Below are 24,619 nucleotides of genomic sequence, written 5' to 3'. Positions count from 1 at the left end.
CCCCTACAGGTCAAGCCGGTGGTGCCCCAGAAAAATGGATCCCCAAGAGGAAACACTGGAGTTAAAAACATCAGAATAAAAATTATCATAAAACAACAACACTAAAAATAGAAAAAAAGATAAAAAATAAAATAAGATTTAAATATTTTAGTATTTAAAAAATAAAATACGTAAAACTGATTAAAACATAACCTACGTATCATTGGTAAAATAACAATAAAAAGAATAGTATATTAAAAACAGAGATAATAATAGTCCTTACAAATAAATAAATGAATAAATACGTAAATAAATAAATAAATTAATAAATAGATAGATAAAAAATAAAAAAGACATAGGAAATGATCAAAGTCATGTAAAAGCCAGACTAAAAAGGTGGGTCTTGAGCCTCTTCTTAAAAACCTCTACAGTCTCTGCGGCCCTGAGGTTCTCTGGCAGGCCGTTCCACAGGCGAGGGCCGTAATGGCAGAACGAAGCCTCACCATGTGTCCTGGTCCTCACCTTAGGGACAACTAAGAGGCCAGTGCCAGAGGACCTCAGTGTCCGCGATCATTTAAATAAGAAGGCCCAAGACCATAAAAACATTTATAAACCATTAAAAGAACTTTAAAATCAATCCTGAAACGCACAGGGAGCCAATGCAGCGACTTTAAAATAGGTGTAATGTGTTCCCGCCCTCTGGTCCTCGTCAGAAATCGTGCAGCAGAGTTCTGTAATAGTTGCAGATTTGAGATTGACTTTTTCGGTAAACCAGAGAGCAGGGCATTACAATAATCTAAACGACTAAAAATAAAAGCATGCATTAGCACCTCTGTGCTGGCAAGAGAGAGGAACGGGCGGACTCTGGCAATGTTCTTAAGATGGTAAAATCCTGTTTTCACAACATTTCTGATGTGAGGAATAAAATTCAGCTCAGAGTCAAAAAGTACGCCCAGGTTTCTCACACATTGAGAAGATTTAAAATTCCTAAGTTTGGGTAAAATCATCTCTCTCTTGTCTTCAGGACCAATGATTAAAACTTCAGTTTTGTCCTGGTTGAGCTGCAAGAAGTTTTCTGCCATCCACAGCTTTATATCTAAAATGCAGTTTAAAAGAGTGCTGACAGGTTCAAGGTCATCAGGAGACACAGCGATGTAAAGCTGTGTATCATCAGCATAGCTGTGAAAGTCAACGCCGTGTCTCCTGATGACATCTCCAAGAGGCAACATATACAAGTTAAAAAGTATTGGACCCAAGATTGAACCCTGGGGAACGCCGCAACTTATTTCATGGACTCCTGAGGACCGAGTATCCATACTTACAAAAAAGTGTCTATCTGTGAGATAGGAGTGAAATCAGTTAAGAGCAGTTCCTGAGAGGCCAACCCGAGTCCTTCTTCTGTCAAGTAAAATCTGGTGATCCACCGTATCAAAGGCAGCACTAAGATCTAGCAGCACCAGAACAGAAAGTTTCTGCGAGTCATAAGTATTTCTGAGATCATTTAAAATTTTTAAAAGGGCCATCTCAGTACTGTGATTTGTCCTAAAACCAGACTGACACTTTTCAAGAACATTATGTTCATTTAAAAAATCATGTAATTGAATAAAAACAAGTTTTTCAATAATTTTTCCTAAAAATGGTAAGTTGGATACAGGTCTGTAATTGTCCATGATCTTTGGGTCCAAGTTACTCTTCTTCAGAAGGGGCCTCACCACCGCCGTCTTACAGGCAGAGGGGAAGACCCCCGTCTGAAGAGAGCAGTTAACTATGTTTAAAATCTCGGACTCAAAAAATGTATAAAATGTTTTAAAAAGAGAAGTAGGAATAGGGTCTAAGAGGCAGGTTGTAGTGTTTGCTTGGGAAAAAACTCGACCAAGCATCTCTGCATCAACCAGGACAAAACTCTCCATTGTTTCCTCGGGTAAAGACAATGCCACTGACCTGCTAGGATTACTGTTATGTACCGGTTGAAGGTTAGATCTAATAGCATTGACTTTACTCCTGAAGTGGTCAGCAAAGTCCTCACATGCAGTTTGTGAGTGAGGCATGATGGATTTATTAAAATCTTTGTTTAATAAAAAATCAATAGTCTTAAAAAGAAACCGGGGGTTGTTATAATTATTTGTGATGAGATTAGAAAAATAAAGTGTCCTTGCCTGTTTAACAGCGTGGTTGTAAGTTTTTAGTTGATCCTTTAAAAAGTCATAGTCGACTGTTAAATTAGTTTTTCTAAATTTTCTCTCTGCTCTCCTACAAATTCTCTTCAGATTTAAAATATCACCGTTTCTCCAAGGCATCTTTGGATTCTGTTTCAAGATTTTAGTTTTCATTGGAGCAGCTGTATCAATGGCAAACTTAAGTCTGTCATTAAAATCATCAGTCAGAGAATCGCAGGACAAAGGTAAAATCTGAGCAGGAGTTTGTTTTAAAATGTCAATAAAATTTTCTGCCACAGACTCACACAGGTTCCTGGAGTCCACCATCTCACGGGACCTTAAGTGGACCGCTCACATTGACTCACTCCGGAAAAAGACTCAGCAGAGGTTGTACTTCCTGTGACAACTCAAGAAGTTCAACCTGCCTCAGGAGCTGCTGACCATCTTCTACACGGCAAAAAAAAAAACGTGACAGGAACAGACTACAGAGAATCATTAGATGTGCTGAGAGGATTATTGGTTCCAGGCTTCCCCCCATTCAGGACCTGTACCGATCCAGAACCAGGAAGCGGGCTGGCAGGATCGTAAAAGACCCCTCGCATCCTGGTCACTGCCTTTTCAGCCTCCTCCCATCAGGGCGGCGCTTTAGGACAATGTGCATCAAAACCACTCGCCACAAAGACAGCCACTTCCCCCGAGCTGTCACTCTTATGAACTCCTGACTCCGGACCACTCAAGGACACTGAACAACCACGGAAACTGTCAAACTGGAACTACTGCTGCTGCATTTTTTTGACTTTTTTATTAAATTTTATTTATTTAGTTGTGTTTATTTATTCAAACAGCTACCTTATAATCTACCTTCTTTTTATTATTTATCCTTTTACCTTGCCAGTTTGCACGAGAGCACAAGTAACTGAAGACAAGTTCCCTGTACATGCGCTGTACTTGGCAAATAAAGTGATTCTGATTCTGATCCATGGGTCTAAGCTAATGATCAGTGATAAACAGTCAAAATGGAATTTGAGATTTCAAACTGTGTCAAAGAGCAACACCAGCAACATTCGGAATATTTCGTACAGCTAATCTACACTTAAATGTCCATTTTTCTACAAATGTAACTGCAGAAAATAACAGACCGAGACTTGAAATGGATAAAGTTTTTAAACTTTTTGTTCAGCAAAGAAACACTACAGAGAAATCATCTGTGCTCATAATATAAAATGTTCTGGTTTCATAGAGAACACAGACTGCACTCAGAAATGTCCGCCCATTGCCTGGAAACGAGAACTGGACTGAGTCAGTGTGACGCCCCCCATTGAAAAGGGGGTCTCTTCAGGTTCCAACCAAATGAAGTCAATTCAGTTGCCCTTTTTTTCACGATATGAACGTCAACGTGTTGGAGCCAGACAACATCAGTCTCAGTGAACGTTTCTATGGCAACCATTCTCACCAATCAGGAGTGAGTTTGTTGGAAGTCAACACCAATGCCATTTGAAAATGGGCTACACGAGATCTGTCAATCAAATGTGTTGAACGCTGGACGTCAGACCACATGCTTTTACTGAGGCATCTGATTGGTCGGTTTGTAAGTTGAATAACTTGCGCAACAGAAAAAGTACTCCAAAAAAATGAGGATTACCGAGAACATATTAAAAAAAAGGTATCATAATAAGAATGGTTCTTCTGGGCAATAGAATGACTGAGTAACAGCTGCTTATTTCTCTATAGAAGTCTATGGATTTTGGCTTCTTGGAACCAGTAGGTACTTCCTGTTTGGAACACCAAGAGAGAGGGGTTTTCAGTCTAGGTCTCATGTTCAAATGCCTCAAATGGTCCAACCGCAGAATCCCTGTTTATGTTTTAAATAAAGTCAGGTTTTTTTTATGAACGCTGTTTTTCACTCTTTGTTCTACTGTTCCTAATTACTGGACTTGATCATTCAATTCAACTCAATTCAGTTTTATTTATATAGTCCAATATTACAACAGTGGTCGCCTCAATGGGCTTCATCATGACGCTTCCTCTTCCTGTTCCAGTTTCCTTACTGAAATTTTACTTTGTACAGTAATTGAAAAAAAAAGAAGAGCAAAGACCAAAATGTTTCTAACTTCTAAAGAAGTCTGCTTTTAGATAAAATCCAGAAATTTCAACATAACATTAAAATAGTCCGTACTTGTGTGAAACAGCAGAAGTAAAAGTGTTTCCACTGGTGGTTGTTTTTTTATTTTTTCACGGTGGGAGGAGCTGACACACTGAAAGTGATGAGCTCCAATGTCACCAAAAGCCTCTAAGGTCACTTCATTACCACCTTTGACTCCAATTCGGTGAGGTTTCTGCATTCACACCACAAAACCTAGATAAACGGACTTGAATCTGATTAAAAAGGCTAAAACCTCTTCCAAGGACAGAGTCCAGTTAAAAAAAGCAAACTCTGAGGTTAGCATCAAGTCTAGTTTTTTTTAATTGAAGGCTAGAAGAATTGTTCACAGAGCAACAAGGACAAACTGTTGATGAACAAATCAGCTGACGCGTGACCGCAGATATCTACTTCATTGAACTCCACTCCAATGCATTAGAAGGAATTTAAAAACAAGAAAATAATCTAATGTGGGAAAGATTCCCTGCATTCTGCTTTGTGTTCAGAGCCTCTCAGCCTCACATCCACATCTGCAGGATCAACATTACTGCTGTCCATCAGCAGCCTCTGCAGGACAGCAGACTCCCACAGGAGGCTCACCGCCGTCTGCGTCGCATGGCGCTATGAAAACCCAGACGGTCTCCCCCATGTTGGAGAAGTTGGACCTTACCGTGCTGAGACAAAAACCCAGACCTCCAATCCTCCAAAGCTAACCCACTCCTTCGCACTGAAGAAGAGCTTCATCCGAGCGCAGCAGGCGGGTGTCCACACATGTTAGAGAGCAGGGTGGGGGGGGGCAGAAAAAGCAGAGTAAAAACTGACGTAAACAGAGAGGCCACAAAGGGGGTGTGTGTGTGGGGGGGTGGTGCAGGAAGTGGATAATAGTCCAGTTTCAGCAGAGCTGGTTTTCACTTCTTTCTTCATAACGGAACAGAGACTGTCAGAGGTACTTTCATTCAAAGTACCCCCCCCCCCCCCCCACGCACACAGCCAGGAGTACACAGGGGAGGTGTCTACATCAAACATGCGTTCAAGACGAGGTTTAACCTGTTCAGACTCAACTCCACATACAAACATTAGTTTACAACTCAAGCGTGGCACGCACTGGTTTGCTCCAACATTCAAGGCAGCTGTCACTCTAACAAGCGGAAAGTTCAGCCTTTCCACAAACGGACAAGACTGATTATATCTCTGCAGTTACACCATGTGTTTTCTCAGGTAGATTCCATTTTTACCTGAAAGAAGAGAAAGAAAGAGCTGCAGGTAAGGAACAAGGAGAAGACACAAAGGAGGGAAGTGGGAAGGAAGATTAATGAAAAAGGGAAGGAGGTAAGAGACAAAGGAAAAGATGAAAGGCCAGCATCCAATACAAATGAGTGGAATTAAAAAATCCAACGGCAGACTGATAATCTCTATGCACATAAAGTATTAAAAATCTACCTTACTTCATTGAAATCAATGTCCACCAAGCAGCCTAGACTCCCAAGCAGAAAAAGGATGGAAGAGAGGCCACAGAGGCCCGAGCTCATCTGTTAGGCAGCAGAGAAATTCCTCTGGACTCCTTCAGCCTGACCCCCGGACACTCACACCTCTGTGAAAACACATCCAGAGACCATCCTCTGACTGAACCACTAGTCTGGCATGCTTTCACTCATCACTGACATGTGTCGTTGAGACAGAATCTATGAAAACGTGAATTTATTCTGTTCTTTAAGCCAGAGGAACCCCAGTTTTTGAGTCCGTCCCTCCTCCAAGATCCCCAAACCCAAGCTCTACAGATTCAAACCAGAGTTCAGAAAGAAACCGGAGTTTGCTTTAGGACCAGAAAGCAAGACGCATAGCCATGCATGTGTTGTTGTTATTCTTCTGAACATACTACTTTGTGTTGATCCCTCTTCATGCAGCAGATGAAGTAATAACAGATTATGAGATAAGTGCAGGGGATTTCCACACTACTACCTCCCATTTGTGCTTTGTTTGTGTGCGTAGTGTGTGTGTGTGTGTGTTTGTATATGAATGCAGAATGCAGAAACATTGCATTTTGATCTTACAGCGATTAAACAGAAAGAACATGAAAGGTCATCATGTCATCTTGCTCCACTCCTCCGTCACCTCCAGCAGATCTGGATGGATGTTTGAGGATTTGCAGGTAAAGATCTTCAGACACAGAAAAACTCCCCACACAAACTATCTACTCGAGAGCTGTGTTCCTTAAACCTATGAAGGTTATAAGGAATGTGTCACAAGTCCGAGCGCAGTTGTACCGCACTTGTGATTTGCGCCAGCATATTGGAGCACACGCAGCAGCACATTTGAGCAGTTGTAATCACAGATTGTAACTCTAAATGAACACATGCAAATGGGAATTTGTGAGTTATGATTTTGTTTGTCAGACTTTACAGCAGAAGATTTTTACACACAGATGCAGGTTTTTGGTGTGTAAGTTCTTATATTCTATTTTACAAGTTCCCACATTGCGTCATTCATATAAACCTTCTCAGCACATTTTGTTTGTTTGGGGATGACCATACCTGTCAGCTCATCACTATGGTCCAGCTTTGAATTGATAGAGGGGTAATATGCACAGTCTCTTCAGGAAGAACATTCAGGATAGATTCTGGTTGGAGGATCTGAATCCAAAGTCATCTAAACTTATCGAGTCTCCCGGTCATTTCAAATATAAGAAGCGTTTTAGCCAAGCCTGATTCTCGTACGTGAACTTCCTGCAGCATTTTTTCCTCAGACTGCTGCTTTAACAGAGTGAAAGTCAAACCTTAGTCTCAACTGCCCCTACTGGTGGATGCTGGCTGTCTGCGGGTGATAAATGGACAAACCCGTACACGGCACCCAGATGGCCCGTACAAAATATCAGGGTCAAGGACTGTGTAGGGGGAAAATGCTCATGCACTTTTTTTGTCATGTCATGGGGTGCAGATCGTAGTGAAGACTTCTACAACACTCAAAGGTAAGTAAGGGGGAATTAGGTAAGACACAGGTGAGGTACAGATTTTTCTGTTTTACACCCCCCCCAACACTGAGCACTGCACAAAGAGCCCGTTAGCTCTGTTCACGTGATGCTGCACGGTCTTTGTGTGCAGCCTGGATGTTAAAAATAACTTAGTCAATGACAGCATAACTTGTGTAGACATCCTATTGGCGCCCTATGAGCATTTACGGACCATTTGCACACTTCATGCGTGCAGTGTTTGTGCTTGGTACTCGCACCTCACTAATGGCTAGAGTGTGGCATAAAGATGGATGACAGCATCTCCTGTACATCATAAGTGGGTACACCACCCTCCATTATCCTTACAAATAGTTCCCGACACATTACCCACACATGCAGCAATTATGCATTTTATTTTCATGACGCCCCTTGAGGTGGCTGCACGATCCTCAAGAAACTCCAAGACACACGTGTGCTCCCCTTGAGACGCAGCTGCCTGAACAATGCCGGAACACATAGATAAAGATTTGATGTCCATGCAGACTGTTACCCTCATGGTCAAAATGGTGAAATTCAGAGTATAAAGATGAACACAGGACGTTTCTGGAGGAACAGGAAGATTCTTACTTTTTTACTGAACAGAATGGCGTCACTATGTTTATCATTATGAGCTTTTGGAAGCAGTAAAATAGTTTGAGGGCAGAAATGAACAAAACGTATCCTGGATAAAATTAAAAACTCTTCCTGATCAACACAAATTGTCTCCTTTATGAACAAGTTGAAGCTTTTCAAAGTGCACATTCAAAACGGGCATCGTCCCACTTTCCTTCTTTGCGGAGCTCACAGCAGAAAGCTGCAATCAAAATGAATAAAGCGCAGAAAGTGACGCTGCTTACATAACTGGACAGAAACGACCGCAGATCATGTTTCTCATGGATCCTTTGATGCAGAGACTGACTGCCTGAGATCCCAGCTTATCACTGATGAGGCAGCGAGAGAACCGGAGATGATTGAGCTGAAATGATTTCAATAAGAAGTTCCTGATACGTTTTGGAAAACGAAGAAATACCCGTGTGGAAAAGAGCTGCTCTCAATCTGCTGTCGATGTTCTCCTCAATATATGTCTGCCAGTCCCTGTTTATTACCTTGAAACATGTGAAATCAAGACATCGGTCCGTTTTGACCGACACTCACGTAAAAGGACTGATCAGAAAGGCTACAACTGGCCTGGGGGTTAGCCCCTAAGGATCATGGGAAATGGGGAATCTGAAGTGTAAAACCATGAGCCAGGGAGCAATGAGCAGAAGTCACTTGCATGCCGTTTGGCTGTATGTGTGTGTTCAAGCTAATGGGCTCTTAATGTGGATGTGGATGGGGGTGGTTGCAAATAATGCAGCCAGTTAAACGGTAACTTAGTACAAAAGTCATTTATTCAATTTTAAATTAAAAAGCAAGATATTCTAATGAAGGTAAAAATTAATGTAAGTTGCACACAACTGAAATGTAATGTATTCACAATATGTTTATTGTGAATATGAATCACTCACACACCAGGGGCCTGTTTCAGAAAGGAGGTTAAGTGTAAACTCTGAGTGGGTTAACCCTGAAATCAGGGAAACCCTGGGTTTTCTGTTTCAGAAGGGGAGGTTTGTTAAACCAGAGAAAGCAGAGTAAGTCAAACCCGTTTCTGAAAGAGAGGTACTTATACTCGGAGTCAGTGTCCATGGTTACTTATGCTGTGAACCTAACCTGGTCGGGAGCAGGTTTTATTCTCTAAACTCAAGGTTTCTGCCGCTTCCCTCCCCTTTTTAAAGACGAAGCGGTATTTTTCGCTTTAACCTTCATTGCCCAAATTTCCGTCACACAGAGACAAGTGACAAGAATGGCTTGTCCCTTTTTGGAGGACCCAATAGACGAGGAGGCTGCATTAATTCGTAAAGAATTACATTTACGTCGTGCGAGGATTTTGAGACCTAGACTCGATTTTTTGTCATTTCCCCATACGTTTTTGTTTGAGCATTACCGTTTTTCGTTGCAGTCAATTACATATATACAATGAAAACAACATTAGATATGTATTGCTATGTAGATGTTTCATATGTCAAATATTGTCAACAAAGCCTACATCCATGACATGCTCAAATTTGACCTGATTGAATATTGTTTTTATACTTCATTTTTAGCTGCTGCCGTGTTCTTTTAATTCCTGCAGGATTGCATCTACATGAAAATGAAATCAGGGACATTGAATTAGATTAAAGTAACAATTGCTTTTTGGAAACATAATTTGCTAGCACTGCTTACTTTCTTAATCCCATATAAACCTATACCACTTGATCAATACAAGGGTAGACATAAGTTCACTTTTAAAAACACAATTGAATGTATTAATATTGAACTGACCAACGTTTGCAAGAGGGGAAGGTTAACAAAAAAGTCCTCTAAACATTACCGACGTTAAAGGCATTTTTCCCCAGATTGGTTCTGTACACTATGCAGCATTTCATGCATTTACACCAGGAATAACACTTCAAAAGTACACCTAAATATCGCCATTTTTATTTCACACCTTACGCTATTTAAAAAGTTATTACAGCCAATATTTTATAACAATGATTTAAATGCAAACTTACGCATTAACTTGAGCAGCTATGTTTTCCACGCTAACTGTCTCTGTTTTGCAGATGCAGCGGTGTTGCTTTTCTTCTGGAACATGTGCTCATATTCACTGTAACTCTGCAGCAGCACGTCAAGTTCAGCTGGCGAAAAATATGCAGACCTCTTTTTTTCCACAGTTGCCATGGTGACTCGTAATATCTGCGCTCCATTGATAATGGCTTCTTATAGTCGCGGTGCTCACGCTCACCTCCGAATCAGTCCACTCAGAATTGATTGACCTAACTCTGATCAGCTTCTCTGAAACAGAAAACTCAGAGTTGTTAATCTCTCGATTGACCAACTCAGAGTTCAAGTTTAACCTCAGAGTTGGTTGAACCTCCTTTCTGAAACAGGCCCCAGAAGGATGCTCTGTCCAGATGTTTGTGTATTTGTTGGTGTAAGGGTCATTGAAAGAGGAATGTTGAGATACAAAGTATTACCAGTTAACCCTTATGCTATCCTAGGCACTTTAACATTGGTAGTTGGGTCATCTAGACCCACTACACAGTTCTCTGAACCTTTTTTCTTCAATGATTTGTGATCTTCACTGGTGTCCATGGATTACATGAAATCTTTGCATCTTTATCCACCTTTTTCATGGTAGGGAGAACACGTCAATGGAAGGGGGGGGGTCATAGGATAGCACAAGGGTTAAATACTGTTGGATGAACAGTGAAATATTCAGTTTTTATTATCGTAAATCTGACTTCAGAGGAGTCAGTGGCTCAACAGCATAAACCTCACCGCCCGTCACTGAGTAGAAGTGTGTTTCAGAGAGAGGCAGAGAAAAGAGTGAGATAGAGAGAGAGAGAGAGTGTGTGTGTATGTATGAGATGAGAGAGAGGTGCCTGTGTGTGGGGAGGGGTATCTGACCTCCAGGGTAGTCGTTGTGTTAACTCTGGCTAAGCTGCATTTGATGTGTGTATTGAGGGTGGACAATTTCCTTGAAATAAACACAAGTACAATACTTGCTGTACTGTTGTAGGGAGAGGAGTGTGTTATGGAAAATAATATGGCTTTATTTGCATGTTTGTGTGTGTAAGTCTTGGCAGGTCAGTGTGTGGTGTGGCTCTTTGACTCTCACAGGGAAAAAATTTGGCTCTTGGTGTCAAACTTGTTCACCACCCCTGATGTAGAGGAACCAATTAATCTATGAAGCATGTTTTTGGACGCATGTAGCCACGCATGTACAGGGAGAACATGCAAACTCCACATGCAAACTATTGATGTTCTGGTACAGGTCCCCCAGCAGGGACTTGAACCAGGGGCCTTCTTGCCGTGAGGCAAAAGCGCTAACCACTGTGGCAGTGTGCAGCCAAAAGTTACATTTTATACAATAAATAATTTTTAAAAAATGCAGCAAAGCTTAATTTTTTGGTGAGATGCATCAGAAAATCAAACAAAAAATAACCAATCCCGATGCTGACTGAAAGTCACATGACATCAATGTTCACAGCAAACAAGGATGGTCTGATGGGCCAGAGCGTGTCAGCAGACGAACATGAACAACAATCTCTGTCCAGAAGAGAGCAGCACAGGAACAGCTGAGACGCTGCTGCTGGAGGATCGCTGACTTCAGCAAACCTGCAGTCAGAACGTAGTGCCGTTTCCCAGAATACAGAGTTCAAGTAAATAAGTTAAAATACTTCCAAACTGTGTCTAAGTACAGCACTTCAGTAACTTTCACCCCTGCCTCTCCGCAAGTAAACCAAATACTTCGATCCACCATAAAAGCCTTGAACCATTAATAGTAAAGGTCTGCATTTCAACTGTCCAGAAGACCAGCTGGAGTCCCTTCTCCCAGCAGATCCCTTAGTGGCCGATGCTGCTGTAAGCTTTGGTTTGCACTCACCACTCCGCTCTGCAGCCAGTCCATGAGAGTCTGCGCAGTTTCTGTGGGCAGCTGAGCTCTCAGGTGGTCCCGCTCCTGGTTGGGTTGAAGCTCCAAAGCGAGTTTCAGGTCCTCGGCTAACTGAACGATCTGCAGATCACACGTGCTGCAGGAGAACTCCATCGCTTTGGAACCTGCAGAGGGGAAGACAGACTCTTTAGAAATACCGTCTCACAATACTCTGATGTGGCAGAAGGCCACAGCTGCATCAGCAGCACATGTCAAGCCGTTTCTAATCCGAGCCACGCAACATCCTCACTGCTTCCAAAGTGTCTATGTGTCAGCTGGATGACTGCCCTCAGAGGTCTCAGCAACACATCTGCATGCACTAAAACAGGACCACACAGTGCATCCATGCAGCAAAACAGATCCAAGCTGACTCATGTCCTGTTTCCTCCGTCCACCACCATCACCTGTACAGCTCACCTCATTTCAGAGGTTCTGCAGAGTCACAACTCCATCATCAGACACACAAGGCAGCGCTGCAGAGCGCCAACATCCAACTCCCAAACATAATTTCCCAAAACCCCCCAATTGGTAGAATACGACCCACAAATCTAAATTCTCCTGATAAGTGGCTGTAATTTCCTTGTTGGTGATTGGCTGATGCTATCACTAATGGGCCTCTTAATGCATGCCTCTCTGTGGTCAGAGAGAGCTGGAATATGAAAGCCAAAGCGGTGTGATCACAGCACGAGTCTGACAAACGGGAGCAGCACGGTCGAGTGAAGCAGCTTATCGTAACAACTCGTAAGCAGAGACTGACTCAAAATGATCAAATGTGTGTTTTGAACGCCGCTCTTCAACTCTTTGGAAAAACTACCAGACAAAAGTCTGACTTGCTGAAAAATCTACAAACGCCTAAACAATGGATTATGATGTCAGATATTTCTAAAACATCAGATATTTAGACCTTTCACCACTATATATTTTTTTAATTTAACCTTTATTCTTTTTTCCAGGTCTGAACCTGCAAATGGAACAGCGAGCAACAGATGGTCATTGGACCTTTATCAACTTTAACCTTAACTCTACAACTGATAACTGACCCAACAGTGCATGAAATGTAGAAAGAAAGAGGAAAACATTGATTCAGATTATGTGTGTGTTTTTATGGTGAACAAACAAAACATAAACTAATAAAATCCCGATCTTCAGGAAGTACTTTGTCTCATTTTCCGACTGACAGATGCTCAGTTTCCCACATTAAACATTAACTCTGTGTTAGTTCAGCCCTGTTGACTCCAGGCTGACAGAGATGCAGCAAAGAGGGCTTTGCTTCACACCAGTCTTCCAGCATCGCAGCATGGAGCACATCCGTCAGCCAATTATTAACCCAAAGTCTGAGGTCGAACCAGCCTTTTTCACTGAATTAAGGACCTCGGTCATCCCAACAACGGACTCTTTTCTCTGTTGAGGTCAAGGAAACGTTTCCATTCCCTGAAGGCTAACACACAGAGGATGAGCTTCTTCCAGCAGGCCAATCAACCAGAACATCAGATACCTGTTTTCCTTGACCCCCACCCCCACCCACCCCACCACACAAACTTACCCCGCCCCACCGCAACGTTCTACCTCACCTGGTTCGAAACAGAAAACTGTCACAATTCTACGCACTCTCTACACCAGTTTATACTTTTAGAACATTTGCAGCACAGAGACACTTTTGTGACCTTAAATCACTTAACACTATAGTGGGTTTTATTTTCATATGTTTATTGAAATGTCTTTTTAATACTAATTCATACTCACTGCTCTTAGGCCTGTCCTCTGCTGGATAGTCGCACAATTCATTTCACTGCTTATGATACTATGTATGTATATGCATGTAAGAAATACCATTTGAATTTGAATTTAGAAACACAGAAGTAGTAAAACCAGGACAGTAGAAGGACATGAACGGAGGACCAAAGATGAATCGACTATACAATGACAACATCTGCTTTCTTTCGTCCCTGCATGTCAGAATGATCTGTCACAGTTGTGCATATTTGAGGACTGCTGACTGAACTTAAGTTCAATCCCAGTAACATTTAGTTATTCCAAACTAGAACAGTTCCTGCGTTGCCAGGTTAGTTCAGCCAACACCAGAACGCTGAGAAGTTTCTCAGTGGGAGCAAAATGAAGTAAACACAAACTGGACAACAATTATCGGATAAAAAAGAACATTGTATCACCTATTGACAGATTTGTTTATTTCTAGTCAAAACACACATTAAGTGAATTTTATTTCCTAAAGATGAGTCATCGTGTCTCAGTGAAATGTTTCTGGCTCTAACAAGTGAAATGAACTTTTTTGATTAGAACACACAACAGTTCAAGTCCCATCATGGGTGACACACCTGAGTGTGGGAAATTGTTCTACACATTTGACCCCTCCCTTGGGGGTGTGGTGAGTTGCGCCGTGCCCTGAAAGCTGGTTTAATCGGCCCTTAATGCTGGGCGACTGGCAGAAAGAGGTGGGTTCCATTTGTGGACTCTTTGATGATGATCTGACAGTGGATATGGACCCCTGATCCCCCAGCTTTGGGGCAGACACTCCACCACTCTGCCACTGAGTTGCTGGCTTCATTAAGGGAGGAGTTTCTGGAGCGTTTCAGCATGGCTGAAGTCTGAACTACACCATGACAGAACCTCAGTTCTGAACCTCAGATCTGTCATCAATGTGACTGTCATCTCAGTCTAGAGGAGTGACCCGGCATCAGGTCAAAAGGTTCCTCAGCAACAAAGCTAGAAAGGGCAATTGAAAGTGTTCACCTGTTGTAGAAAAACAAGCCCAAATCATCATACTTCTCCCCAATGTGAGAGGTGTTTATTTTAGGACAAACATTTAGCTAAACTTAATAAAAAAACAGTGCTTACAAGGCTTTGCTAAATGCCCAGGTGCAACTTAGCTAATGAAAAGCAGTTACTTTTAACAGATCATTTTTTGAAAGGTCATGAGATTGGCAATTTAAACCAAAAACGATTACAGCATGTATTTTTTTTCTAAACACAAGTGTTAAATCTTTTATCTGTCCTGCAGAAATGATCCAAATCACTAATGTTTTCCACATATGTCCTCTTTTGTAATGCTGACAGTAAAACCTTTTGGTTTAAGCAATTTGGAGACTCAACCACTATGTATTTTCTTGACAAGAGCATCAAAATCTACTTTTAAATTATTTTTCAAAGCTGTGATAGCTTGGGTTTCTGGGATAAAATTAGAACTATTTCATCATAACAGGCAGCTACAGAGCTTCATCATGGTTGTTTGTATGCTATGACAAACATCTACAGAAAACACATGACTACAGCCATATTAACTAAGGGTGACGCCTGTGTGTCACATCAGCCAATATTTCATAGATTTGAAACTTAATTTAAAGAACAGTCCTGAATTTCTGCTGAGTTTCCTGCATGTTCACCGTCTGAATGGCATTGTGGGCTTTTTGTTTCTTTCCTGCTCTCACCAGAAAAAGAAACAAACCAGCATTGATTTATGCAGAACCTTTAATACACTTCTCACATATGTGAGGCAGAAGCTACTTGGAGGATTTAGCATCTTCTTGAAATATTCTTCAGCTGGGGCACAATGTGCTCTCAGTTCTGTTCCCAGAGCCACACATCAGCGCTGAATGCCAGAGTCACGTCTCTTCTGCAGAATCAACACATTTTAATTCTCTATTGTGTCGTGCAGAATGGGACAGACTTGTTTCCGGGGGGAGCTGTGCTCACTGAAGCAGCGCTCCCACCCTGCGGTGGCTCGGTTTGATCATATCTTAGTCTTCTGTCGTTTCAAAAGCTTCAACCAAAAATGACTGCAACTCAAATTATAACAGGCAACTTATCATCTGCACTCAGGAGACACCTGCTGGAGGTGATTCTTACCTGCAATAATATCGTCCATCTGCTCCAATGCAGCCTCCAGCATGTGACTGGCCTCCATCTCCATGGCGATGGCAGGAAGCATCCGATCTCAAGTGCTCTGTGCAGAAAATGAGAGATCATTTTTGTGGGCTTCAAACAAAAACGTCACATTAGCTTAAAGTGACCTCCGTCCAGTAGCAGCAGAGATGTTTGAGATGTCATCTCAAACAGAAGAGTCTCCTTTGCTCAGAAACTTTCTGTGGGTTCAGACAATATAAGATGATTTAATCATCCTCACACACACTTTATTACTACTTTTGTTGCTGCTTACTTTGGCGTAAATGAAAGTCATGAATGCTTTCATGCAGTTTACACCAAAATCTTCCTCCAGTGCGGCTGCAAACATCCTCGTTTGGCTTGACTTTATCCATCAAAGTTTTCCAACTGCTTGGAAATGTAGCTCCAGTTTGGCCCTCAGCGTACTTTCTCCCTTACTGGATGTTAGACCAACCATTTCTGTCACCATGAACCTTTTCAGTCTCTTTATCAGGAAAGGAAAAGAATGCACTTACTAAATATTTGTTTGGTTAATCTAGAGACCTGCAGGTTCTGAACTCAGTCAAGCAAGTGTTCCCATGTGGAGGAAAAGGACTTACAGTTAGCAGAAGCATGACATCAGATGCATTTTGCAGTTAAACACCTCCATGTGGTCATGTCTAAGAGCATGAATGTCATGTGTCTGCTTAATGAATACCCACATCAATGCATGACTGAACAGGCTTTAAAGTCCCACTCTGATCATCTTCTAAACTATTTTCACAGTGTTCCCGGTCGTCTTTTATTTATAATTATGCTGTTTTTGGCCAAAAAGCAAAAACCTGAGCCGTTTTCTAAGACATAGTGTCTGCAGAGCAGCAACAGTTCATTAGAAAATCATCCAGGCGGGACTGTTGGCTTAAAGTAAGGCTTCCATCATTTCCCATCATCCCTTTGTCTGCAGTCTCTCTCGCTGGCTTACAGCCACTCACAACCCCAGCATAACATTGCAGGTGCAACATAAATGGCGACCAACGTTGGAATTATCCAGCCGTACAGTTTAGATCCAGATTCCAGCTCAGACGATGAAAACAAAGAGCGGAGCAGGGACGTTGTGGTCGCTGACTGTAGCACCTGCGTCACACCTACAGGCGTTTTCCAACAGCATTTTTTCATGTGCTCCAGATTCACCATGATTTTAAAAGAAAAAAGTCTCAGAAAATGCAAATTTGAGGATAATTTTCTTTATAAATCTCATCCATCATCAGAAAAAAGCCACATGAACATGTTAAAATCTCAAAAGATTTTCATTTGATTGGGCCTTTAATCTTCAATACTGCCTCTGTCCAGCAGGGGTCAGAGAAGATAACTCACAAAACACCTTTGTGCTGAAAAGAAATCCGTTGTTAAGCTTTGAGCAGTGACACAGTCTTCATGTAAACATGTAGCTCCTAGTAACTGCTGTCACATGCATATAACCATCATCATATAGTCCACACTCGAATTGTTCCTCCTGGAGGCAGGATCATGTCTCAGCTCCTCATCGTCTCCTCTGGCTGCACCTCAAACTTCTCCCATCCTACTTTCCTGCCCCCCCCCTTCCTCTGGCACTCAGCCCTTTTTCCTGTCATCAGTCCTTCAAGGCCTTCATCTATCTGTCACGCTGTCATGTCCACTCACACACAAACAGACATGCAGCCGTGCAAATGCAGATGAAGGACGGTGATGTAATCTGCAGATGCCTTTGGAGAATGCCCCCCACCCACCAAGCAAAGTAATGTTCATCCGAGTTAGCAGTTGCTGACACTAACTACACCCCGCCAAAAACATGTTTTTTCATCACAACATTTCCAGAGTCATTATTAGAGGGGGGGGGGCACCCTGCTTTTCACCGTCGTGGAAGTCAAAGGACTTTGTTCATTTTATGAGACCAAAGAGGTTTAGTTTGGGCTCCAGGTTTATTTGCAGACACAAAAATGATGAAACGATTCTAAACACGTAAAACTGGAACTCCGCCCAACCACAAAAAAGTTTTGTTTTTCCCCAAACTCCAGGTTTTCTGGAAACAGTAACCTGAACAGAACCGGAACGTGGACTCTGTCTCTGTGATTCCTCTAAAGCGCGGCTTCATCCACTTTTTCTGAGCGCTCCAAGGCTCTTTCTTCCTTCTTCTACTTTGAAAAGACAAACCAAAAGAAACTTGTTTAGGACTTAATGTTTGACGTGATCTTTTTATGACTCTACAACAGGGATCCCTGCGTGTTTTTACATCATAATTGTATCTAAAATGTACAACTTTGAAGTGTGTCTAAATATTACGGAGAGGTTTTCCGTTCAAAATATACAAAAGGTTGGATTTTCCCGCCCAGGTTGAGGATTCCCCCAAATTTTACACATTTCCTTTCCCAAACAAACTCAGGAAAACAACTGTTACATAAAAGATAAAACTGATTTAATGCTGAATTTCAACATTAGAAACCAACAGAAAATGTCTTTTTCAATTGAAAAAACACAAAAAAGGTTGAAAGGATTACTGAGGTGCAGGACAAATGATAAAATCAGAGAAATGAAGAACAATAAAGCTGAGGAAGAGGAGTTGCTCTTCATCTTTGACTCTTTAAGCAAAAGAAGCGTCCTAATAGGAACAGACTAAATATACCTTGTTAGTGAACAGCTTTGTGTTTTCATTAGTTGCATTTACTGAAGGGGAAAACAAGAAATAAACAAGAGGAAAATAAAGTAAAAATTGTTTTTTTCCTGATAGTTTGTTCAAAACTTTCAGCTCACAGAGACTCGAACACACTTAACAAGACTGAGCAGCCAGACCTGCAGGGACAACAGAGAGCACAAGGAATTCCCACGGGTGGAGGTCTTCTCTGCACTGATGTGTCACCATTCAGCTCTCGGTGTCAAACCATCACACATGTACTAATTAATACACCAAAGGTTAAGCAGCAGTCCGGGTTCAGGACCTTAGTTTGTCTGTAATTATGGTTCAATGTGTTGGAAATGTTCCTTACCAAATCGCCTCCTGACATTATGTCACCCTGCTGTGTTCCTTGGTTTCCCGTGCAAGTCTTGGTAGTCAAAAAGCAGACACGCCTTTTTCCTGACACATCACGATCCAGAAAAACGAGTTTGTCAGACACGACTCCTAAGCGTAACATAAACAGCGCTGACACAGCCCTCTAACCCACTTCTGTTCCAGTTCCGGCTCACCGTCCCAAAAACCAACAGCATTCTCCACCCGCTCCATCACTGTCTGCTTTTAAAGCAGGCAGGCAAACATCTTCCATGTTGACCAAGTGGGATCAGCCCCTTAATCACCCCCCCCCCCCCTGCTGTGAGGGGGGCAAACCGCAAAGTTAGTACTTCTACCTTCAAATTCAGCATCTGTTGGAAGGCTTTCATCAGTCTGCCATCAGCTCAGTTCAACAGCACCACTCACGAATGTGGCAGTGAGATAACATCAGGTTCCTGTCAGGTGCCTGGATCCAATCACATCAAGGAACAGCTGCTTGTTCTGCCCCTGAATGAAAACCCCAGATGAAGCTACATGTCTGCAGCTCCACTGGATGTCCCGTCTAAGCCTGGAGACACTCCCAAATCCTCGCCTGAAGCGAGTGTGTGACTCCAGGTTGGAAGTTTTCTCCCTCACGGTGTTTGAGCGTCTCTCCTGGCTGGAGGCTTTGGACGCCTCACAGTCTCTGCTGCTTTCAGATGCATGTTTGCAGCATGAAGGGACATAATCAGGGAGCTGCTGAATTAGCTTACATGTTACCTGTGATGATTTTATCATTGACTGTATACAAGAACTCTATTCTTTTAAGAATGTCTCATTTAAAAATGAAAAAAAAAGTTGAATAGTCAAACACTTCAGACATGCGCATTAATATATGTGGGTAAGATTAAACATGAGATGCAGCTTTATATTTAAGCCAGGCTGCTTCCTTTTATTCTGCAGTTTTCTTAACAACTGTGATCAGATTTCATGTAAGCAGCAAAACCTTTTATCTATTAGCAGATGATGGCTGTTACCCTGTTTCATACCGTGATCCGGGTGAATACTCTATTCTGATTGGCTGCAGGGTGTGCGTTAAAAAGTTATAATGAACACCTAAAAAAGAAGCTCCGCTCACATAGGCTGAATGCTCTATATCATTATGCTAATTAACACCAGCTGGCCAGACGTCTACAGTTTATCACAACAGCAAGACAGTTGAAAAGATCTCTGTTCTTCAAATGTCTCTATGGTGGACATGTTACAATCCTGTCAAACATGGATCTAAACACTACGTCTGTGGCTGACGTTAACAAGAAGAGGTCAAGTGGCTCAAAACTGAGAGTAAAGTTTGCATAGATATAAACAGAGGAAATGGATTAAACACTCAAAACATGTCAATCAGGGTTTGTCACCAATCTGAGTCCTGAAGTGCATGGAAATAAATCTGATCCATTACATTTACCTGATTACTCCCAATATCATGTAAACAGCTTCTCTGTTACCAATGGAAAGGACCTTTCAAGAATCTGACTAGTAAAAAGTCCAAAATGCTTATTTGGTTCGTGGAGCTAACATTACATAAAACATTATATAACTGCATTTAGTGCAGAAAAACTGAAGTTTAAACAGATTTCCTCACAAGAAACATCATCTCCGAGAAGAACATCTACATCTTTGCAGCCTCAGTTTGACTCTGTGGGAGTCCCTGTTAATGCAAATGAAAGGTGGCTTCACTGTACCTCTGACTCCAGCACAAAGGGATGCTGTCTAGAACAGCCGGGTTGTGGAGTGGAAGGAAAAACTACAATCTGGAGTTTGTGCTTCCTAACAAGAGCAGAAGCTTTGGAACCTGGTTCTGGGTTGTGTGTACCACTCTAGACAAGACAGGATGCAAGTCTACCCCCAGGAGTTTTATGGAACAGTATCAGGTCCAACATGAACCTTTCACTCCGAGACCAAAAGGTCAGAACGCAAATGAAAAATGTCAACAGATAATCTCTGAAATGTACTCTCTGCACACCAGGAAGCTAGAAACTTGCACATGCACATCACTAAAACCTTCAAAATGCTTAGATGAGCAAGCAGGAACAGGAAATGCCAAAAGACTCGTGCACCTGCACTCCTCAGAAGAGCGTCAGCCTCCTCACACAGGAGCAGGGACAAAACACCAACGCACAGACCGCAGGAGACGGAGCGCCGGGCGCAACTCTCCCGTTCCTCCTTGTTTGACTTAGCCCGTTTGGATTAGTATCACCAGTTAGAGGCCAGGCCCAAACCCCCCAGGCCCACTGTCACACAGGGTAAATACAACTGTGTGTGCGCATTGACCCACGCCAACAAGAAACACCAGATTCCTCAGCAATTAACATCAATGCGACAGGACCACTGACATTAAAGACTGGGGTGCTCCTTCCTCTGTCCTTTAGTCGGAAAAAAAAATCCTCCTGTTGCTGTTTTCTCCATTTTTTCCTCAGAAACTGTTCTGAACATCATGAGTTTCCCTCTGCAACCATTTATGACATAAAAGTATTAAAGCTGAATAATAATGTGAGCCCACACACACACACATAAGCAATTACACGTGCTCTAGAGGATTAAAAATTAAAATCCTAGAAATGGGTAGTAATGTCTAGATGATTATTATTTAACCCTTTAACACCGAAGCTGTTGCTGGCATCACAGAAATAACCGACTCTTTGACGGCTCACAGAATCGACTTGAATCAGCTGATTCAGAGGTGGAGAAAAGCTGCTTTTCATGTCGGCTTTGCACCAATATGCAAAGCTGACAGATCCATCCATCCATCTTCCTCCACTTATCCGGAACCGGGTAGCGGGGGCAGCAGACTGAGCAGAGATGCCCAGACTTCCCTCGCCCCAGCCACTTCCTCCAGCTCCTCTGGGGGGACCCCAAGGCGTTCCCAGGCCAGCCGACAGACGTAGTCTCTCCAGTGTGTCCTGGGTCTTCCCCGGGGCCTCCACCCAGTGGGACATGCCCGGAACACCTCTCCAGGGAGGCGTCCAGGGGGCATCCGGACTAGATGCCCGAGCCACCTCAACTGCGTCCTTTCGATGTGGAGGAGAAGCGGTTCTACTCCGAGCTCTCCGCGGGTGGCCGAGCTTCTCATCCTATCTCTAAGGGAGCGCCCCGCCACCCTACGGATGAAGCTCATTTCAGCCGCTTGTATTCAGGACCTCGTTCTTTCGGTCATGACCCATAGCTCATGACCATAGGTGAGTATTGGCTGACAGAATCAGAGGATTTACATCGATTGAGGACTTTCCAACTGTAGAATGTTGCATATCAGTGCAAAGCTGCTTGTTTCCCATTGACTGTATATGAGAACTGGACTGAGTGACTGTGACGTCAGCCACAAAAAATAGTTTACTTCAAGCTCCAACCAAATGAAGTCAATTCAGGCCCCTTTTTTTTGCGATACTGATGCTTAGATGTGGGAATCAGGCATGGTCAATCAGCAATGATTGGTCCAACAGTAGCTGGGTTGGCTCCAGCGACACTGTGACCCCAACAGGGATGAAGCAGGTTCTGAAAATGGATGGATTTCATTGGTCATGCATATTCTGGTGCCGCATTGCCGAACAGAAACGGTGCAGTGTGTGAACGCACTGCAGCAGACCCTTTTCCACTGAACAGGGTAGAGCAGGGGAGGGCCCCGAGGGCCCAATTCCAGCTTGTTTTCTACAAATTCAGTCCTAGCATTTTCATATCAGCTGGACACACCTGGAAGCATGAAGGAATACTGGTTCTCAACACCTGGGAGCGCCCCTCTTGCTTTAAAGGGACATAAGAGTCCGTCATCAACCAGACAAACACAGAGCAACAAGGTACCAACCCAGGAAAAACTAAATTATAGAAAAGGTTCCAGCAAAGGCTATCAAATGGGGATTTGTTTCCTCCTGGTGGTTATAGGTTGGCGCCTGACTTTTACAGTGGAGCTGCCATCAGCGTGTGAATGTGTGGCTTCATGGGTGAATGGGACTGTGACTGTAAAGTGCTTGGGCCTTCTAAGAAGGTAGTAAAGAGCTAAAGTATATGCATACGCCAATAACCATTTGTTTGAGATGATCTTTACTGGAATGAACTTCCGGTGCAGTGAATGCAAACGGCAACTTTGCAGAGTGATGGAAGCTTACATTCCAGCTGTAGAGGAGTCCAAAGTGAGGCAACACACTGATAACTGCCCGAATTTCAGAAAACTCACAAATTAAAAACATTTAAAAAAAATTAACATTCATACTGGGAGCTGCCCAGGCCAATCACTGAATAAGTACATGTGACCTGGTCAATCCATGTTATTTATGTCACATATATGAAGCTGCAGCCAGGAAAAATGTGTGAAAACAGCATATTTTCTAGTAAAGAACTACACAGTGATTTACACGAAAAGGTTTGTGGTTCTAACCCCGGCTAGGCCTTTTTGAGCTAGCATCTCCTACTCAAAAAACAGGGGGGCACTAAACTGCCCCTCAGCTGGGAGTGTGCATCCACGTGAACAGGGGCCGGTCTCCTGTACAGAATGAACCCCCCTTGCGCAGCCACGAAGGGCCGTAAAGAGGATCCTTTCAGGATTAGTTCATCTATCAAGTCAATTAAACTGTAAATTGGAGCTACATTTTTCTGCCCTCAGACTTGGCCAGCAGAGCGGAGGCAGGTCGGCCCTGTAGTCTGCCCCTCCAGTCATTTCTGCAGGCTGCACTACATAGCTCTGCCCCCCCCCCCCCCCCCCCCCCCCCCCCCGCAAAACACAGTTCTGGGTGATGTCATAACTCCTAGGCCAGGGGTCGGCAACCTTTTTTACTCAAAGAGCCATTTGGGACCGCCCCTAATAAAAAAGAAAGCTCCCGGAGCCACAACCCGTTTTGACATCATTATGTATATTATGCATGTATATATTATTCAAAGGTGCCTATTACCTCGATCACGATCTACTGGTCGATCTTCAATGACATGAGTGTAGATCGCGGGCCAGAAAAGATAAAAAAAGTACTTCTTTAAAATTCACCAGCCAATCAAAATCCTCACTGAGAAGTACGGGACTTGATTGACATGGAGATTGGCCAATCGGACATCGTCTGAAGCATAAATCGCTGCAAATGCACATTTTGTTCTTTAAAGGATGATACCGCGGCCGTGTTGGGAAGAGTTACTGGTTCTGGTCTGATCGCTGCATGGAGCGATGTGTTTATCAATGCATGGTAGACACTGAGAATGTGGAGAGATCAGGATTATTATTTTGAAGAGTTCTACTTGGTATTCATGTTTCCATGTGTGAGTTCATAAAATCATCCCAGGGAAAGTCTCTGCTTCAACTCCCGCAGGGAAAGCTGCGTCTCAATCTGACGCCTGTGTTTGCATCTCTGACAGAGTTTGAAGCCAAAGCCCCTCCTCCGCCTCTCCACCTGCTTTTGCTCTCTACCTGTTCACCTGTTCACATCCTCTGCAGCTGAGAGTTGGTTTCCCCGCGCTCCTCAGTGTATTCTACACAGAGAGCGCAAAATACGATAGTCGGGGCGCTCCAGCGCAGCACAAGGATGAAAGAGCAGAACGCAGGTTATAGCGGGGATAGAGCGGGTTAAGCAAATGAATGGAAGAAGGCGGCCTGCTGAAGAAATATTCAATAGTGTACAGATTTTATTGTTAGTCTGAACTATCTTTTATTTAGAAAAATCATTTATTTTATCAGTCCAGTGTGAAAAAAAACATCAACAAAAGCTGTGTTGGGCGGTTTTTGGCTGGGTCTGGCGGTTTTCAGATGACTTTTCGGCTGGAAACCTGTGACTCTATCTGGCAACGCTGGTGCGAACTCTCAGTCAGTTTCTGCCCCGCGGTACGTCAAGTTCCCGGCAGAAGATCGGAGTGTTGAAGCCGCCCGGCGTGTCTCCCCCTGTTATCAGCTCTGCAGGCCTCGCCCGATAAATATGAGCTCATTACGAAGCTG

At 43.0% G+C, this 24,619-nt stretch overlaps 1 protein-coding gene across 8 annotated transcripts in view; it reads right to left on the bottom strand.

The window, feature by feature from the left end:
* Nucleotides 1–18,811, bottom strand: part of ppfibp2b (PPFIA binding protein 2b) — an 89,887-nt gene extending 71,076 nt beyond the window's left edge. For all 8 annotated transcript variants that reach the window (XM_078948191.1, XM_078948189.1, XM_078948190.1 and 5 more), the window contains exons 1-3: nt 18,677–18,811; nt 15,642–15,738; nt 11,733–11,905 (exon numbers count right to left, since the gene is read on the bottom strand). In XM_078948191.1, coding sequence (XP_078804317.1) covers nt 11,733–11,905; nt 15,642–15,723 — 255 coding nt within the window. In that variant the 5' untranslated portion in view covers nt 15,724–15,738; nt 18,677–18,811. The remainder of the gene's footprint in view (nt 1–11,732; nt 11,906–15,641; nt 15,739–18,676) is intronic.
* Between the last annotated feature and the right edge of the window lie 5,808 nt (nt 18,812–24,619).

This window comes from Oryzias latipes, chromosome 6 (assembly GCF_053564925.1).
Source record: "Oryzias latipes strain Hd-rR chromosome 6, Olatipes_Hd-rR_3.1".
In the NCBI taxonomy this organism is placed as follows: Eukaryota; Metazoa; Chordata; class Actinopteri; order Beloniformes; family Adrianichthyidae; genus Oryzias; species Oryzias latipes.
This window is presented reverse-complemented; position numbering and strand designations above follow the sequence as displayed.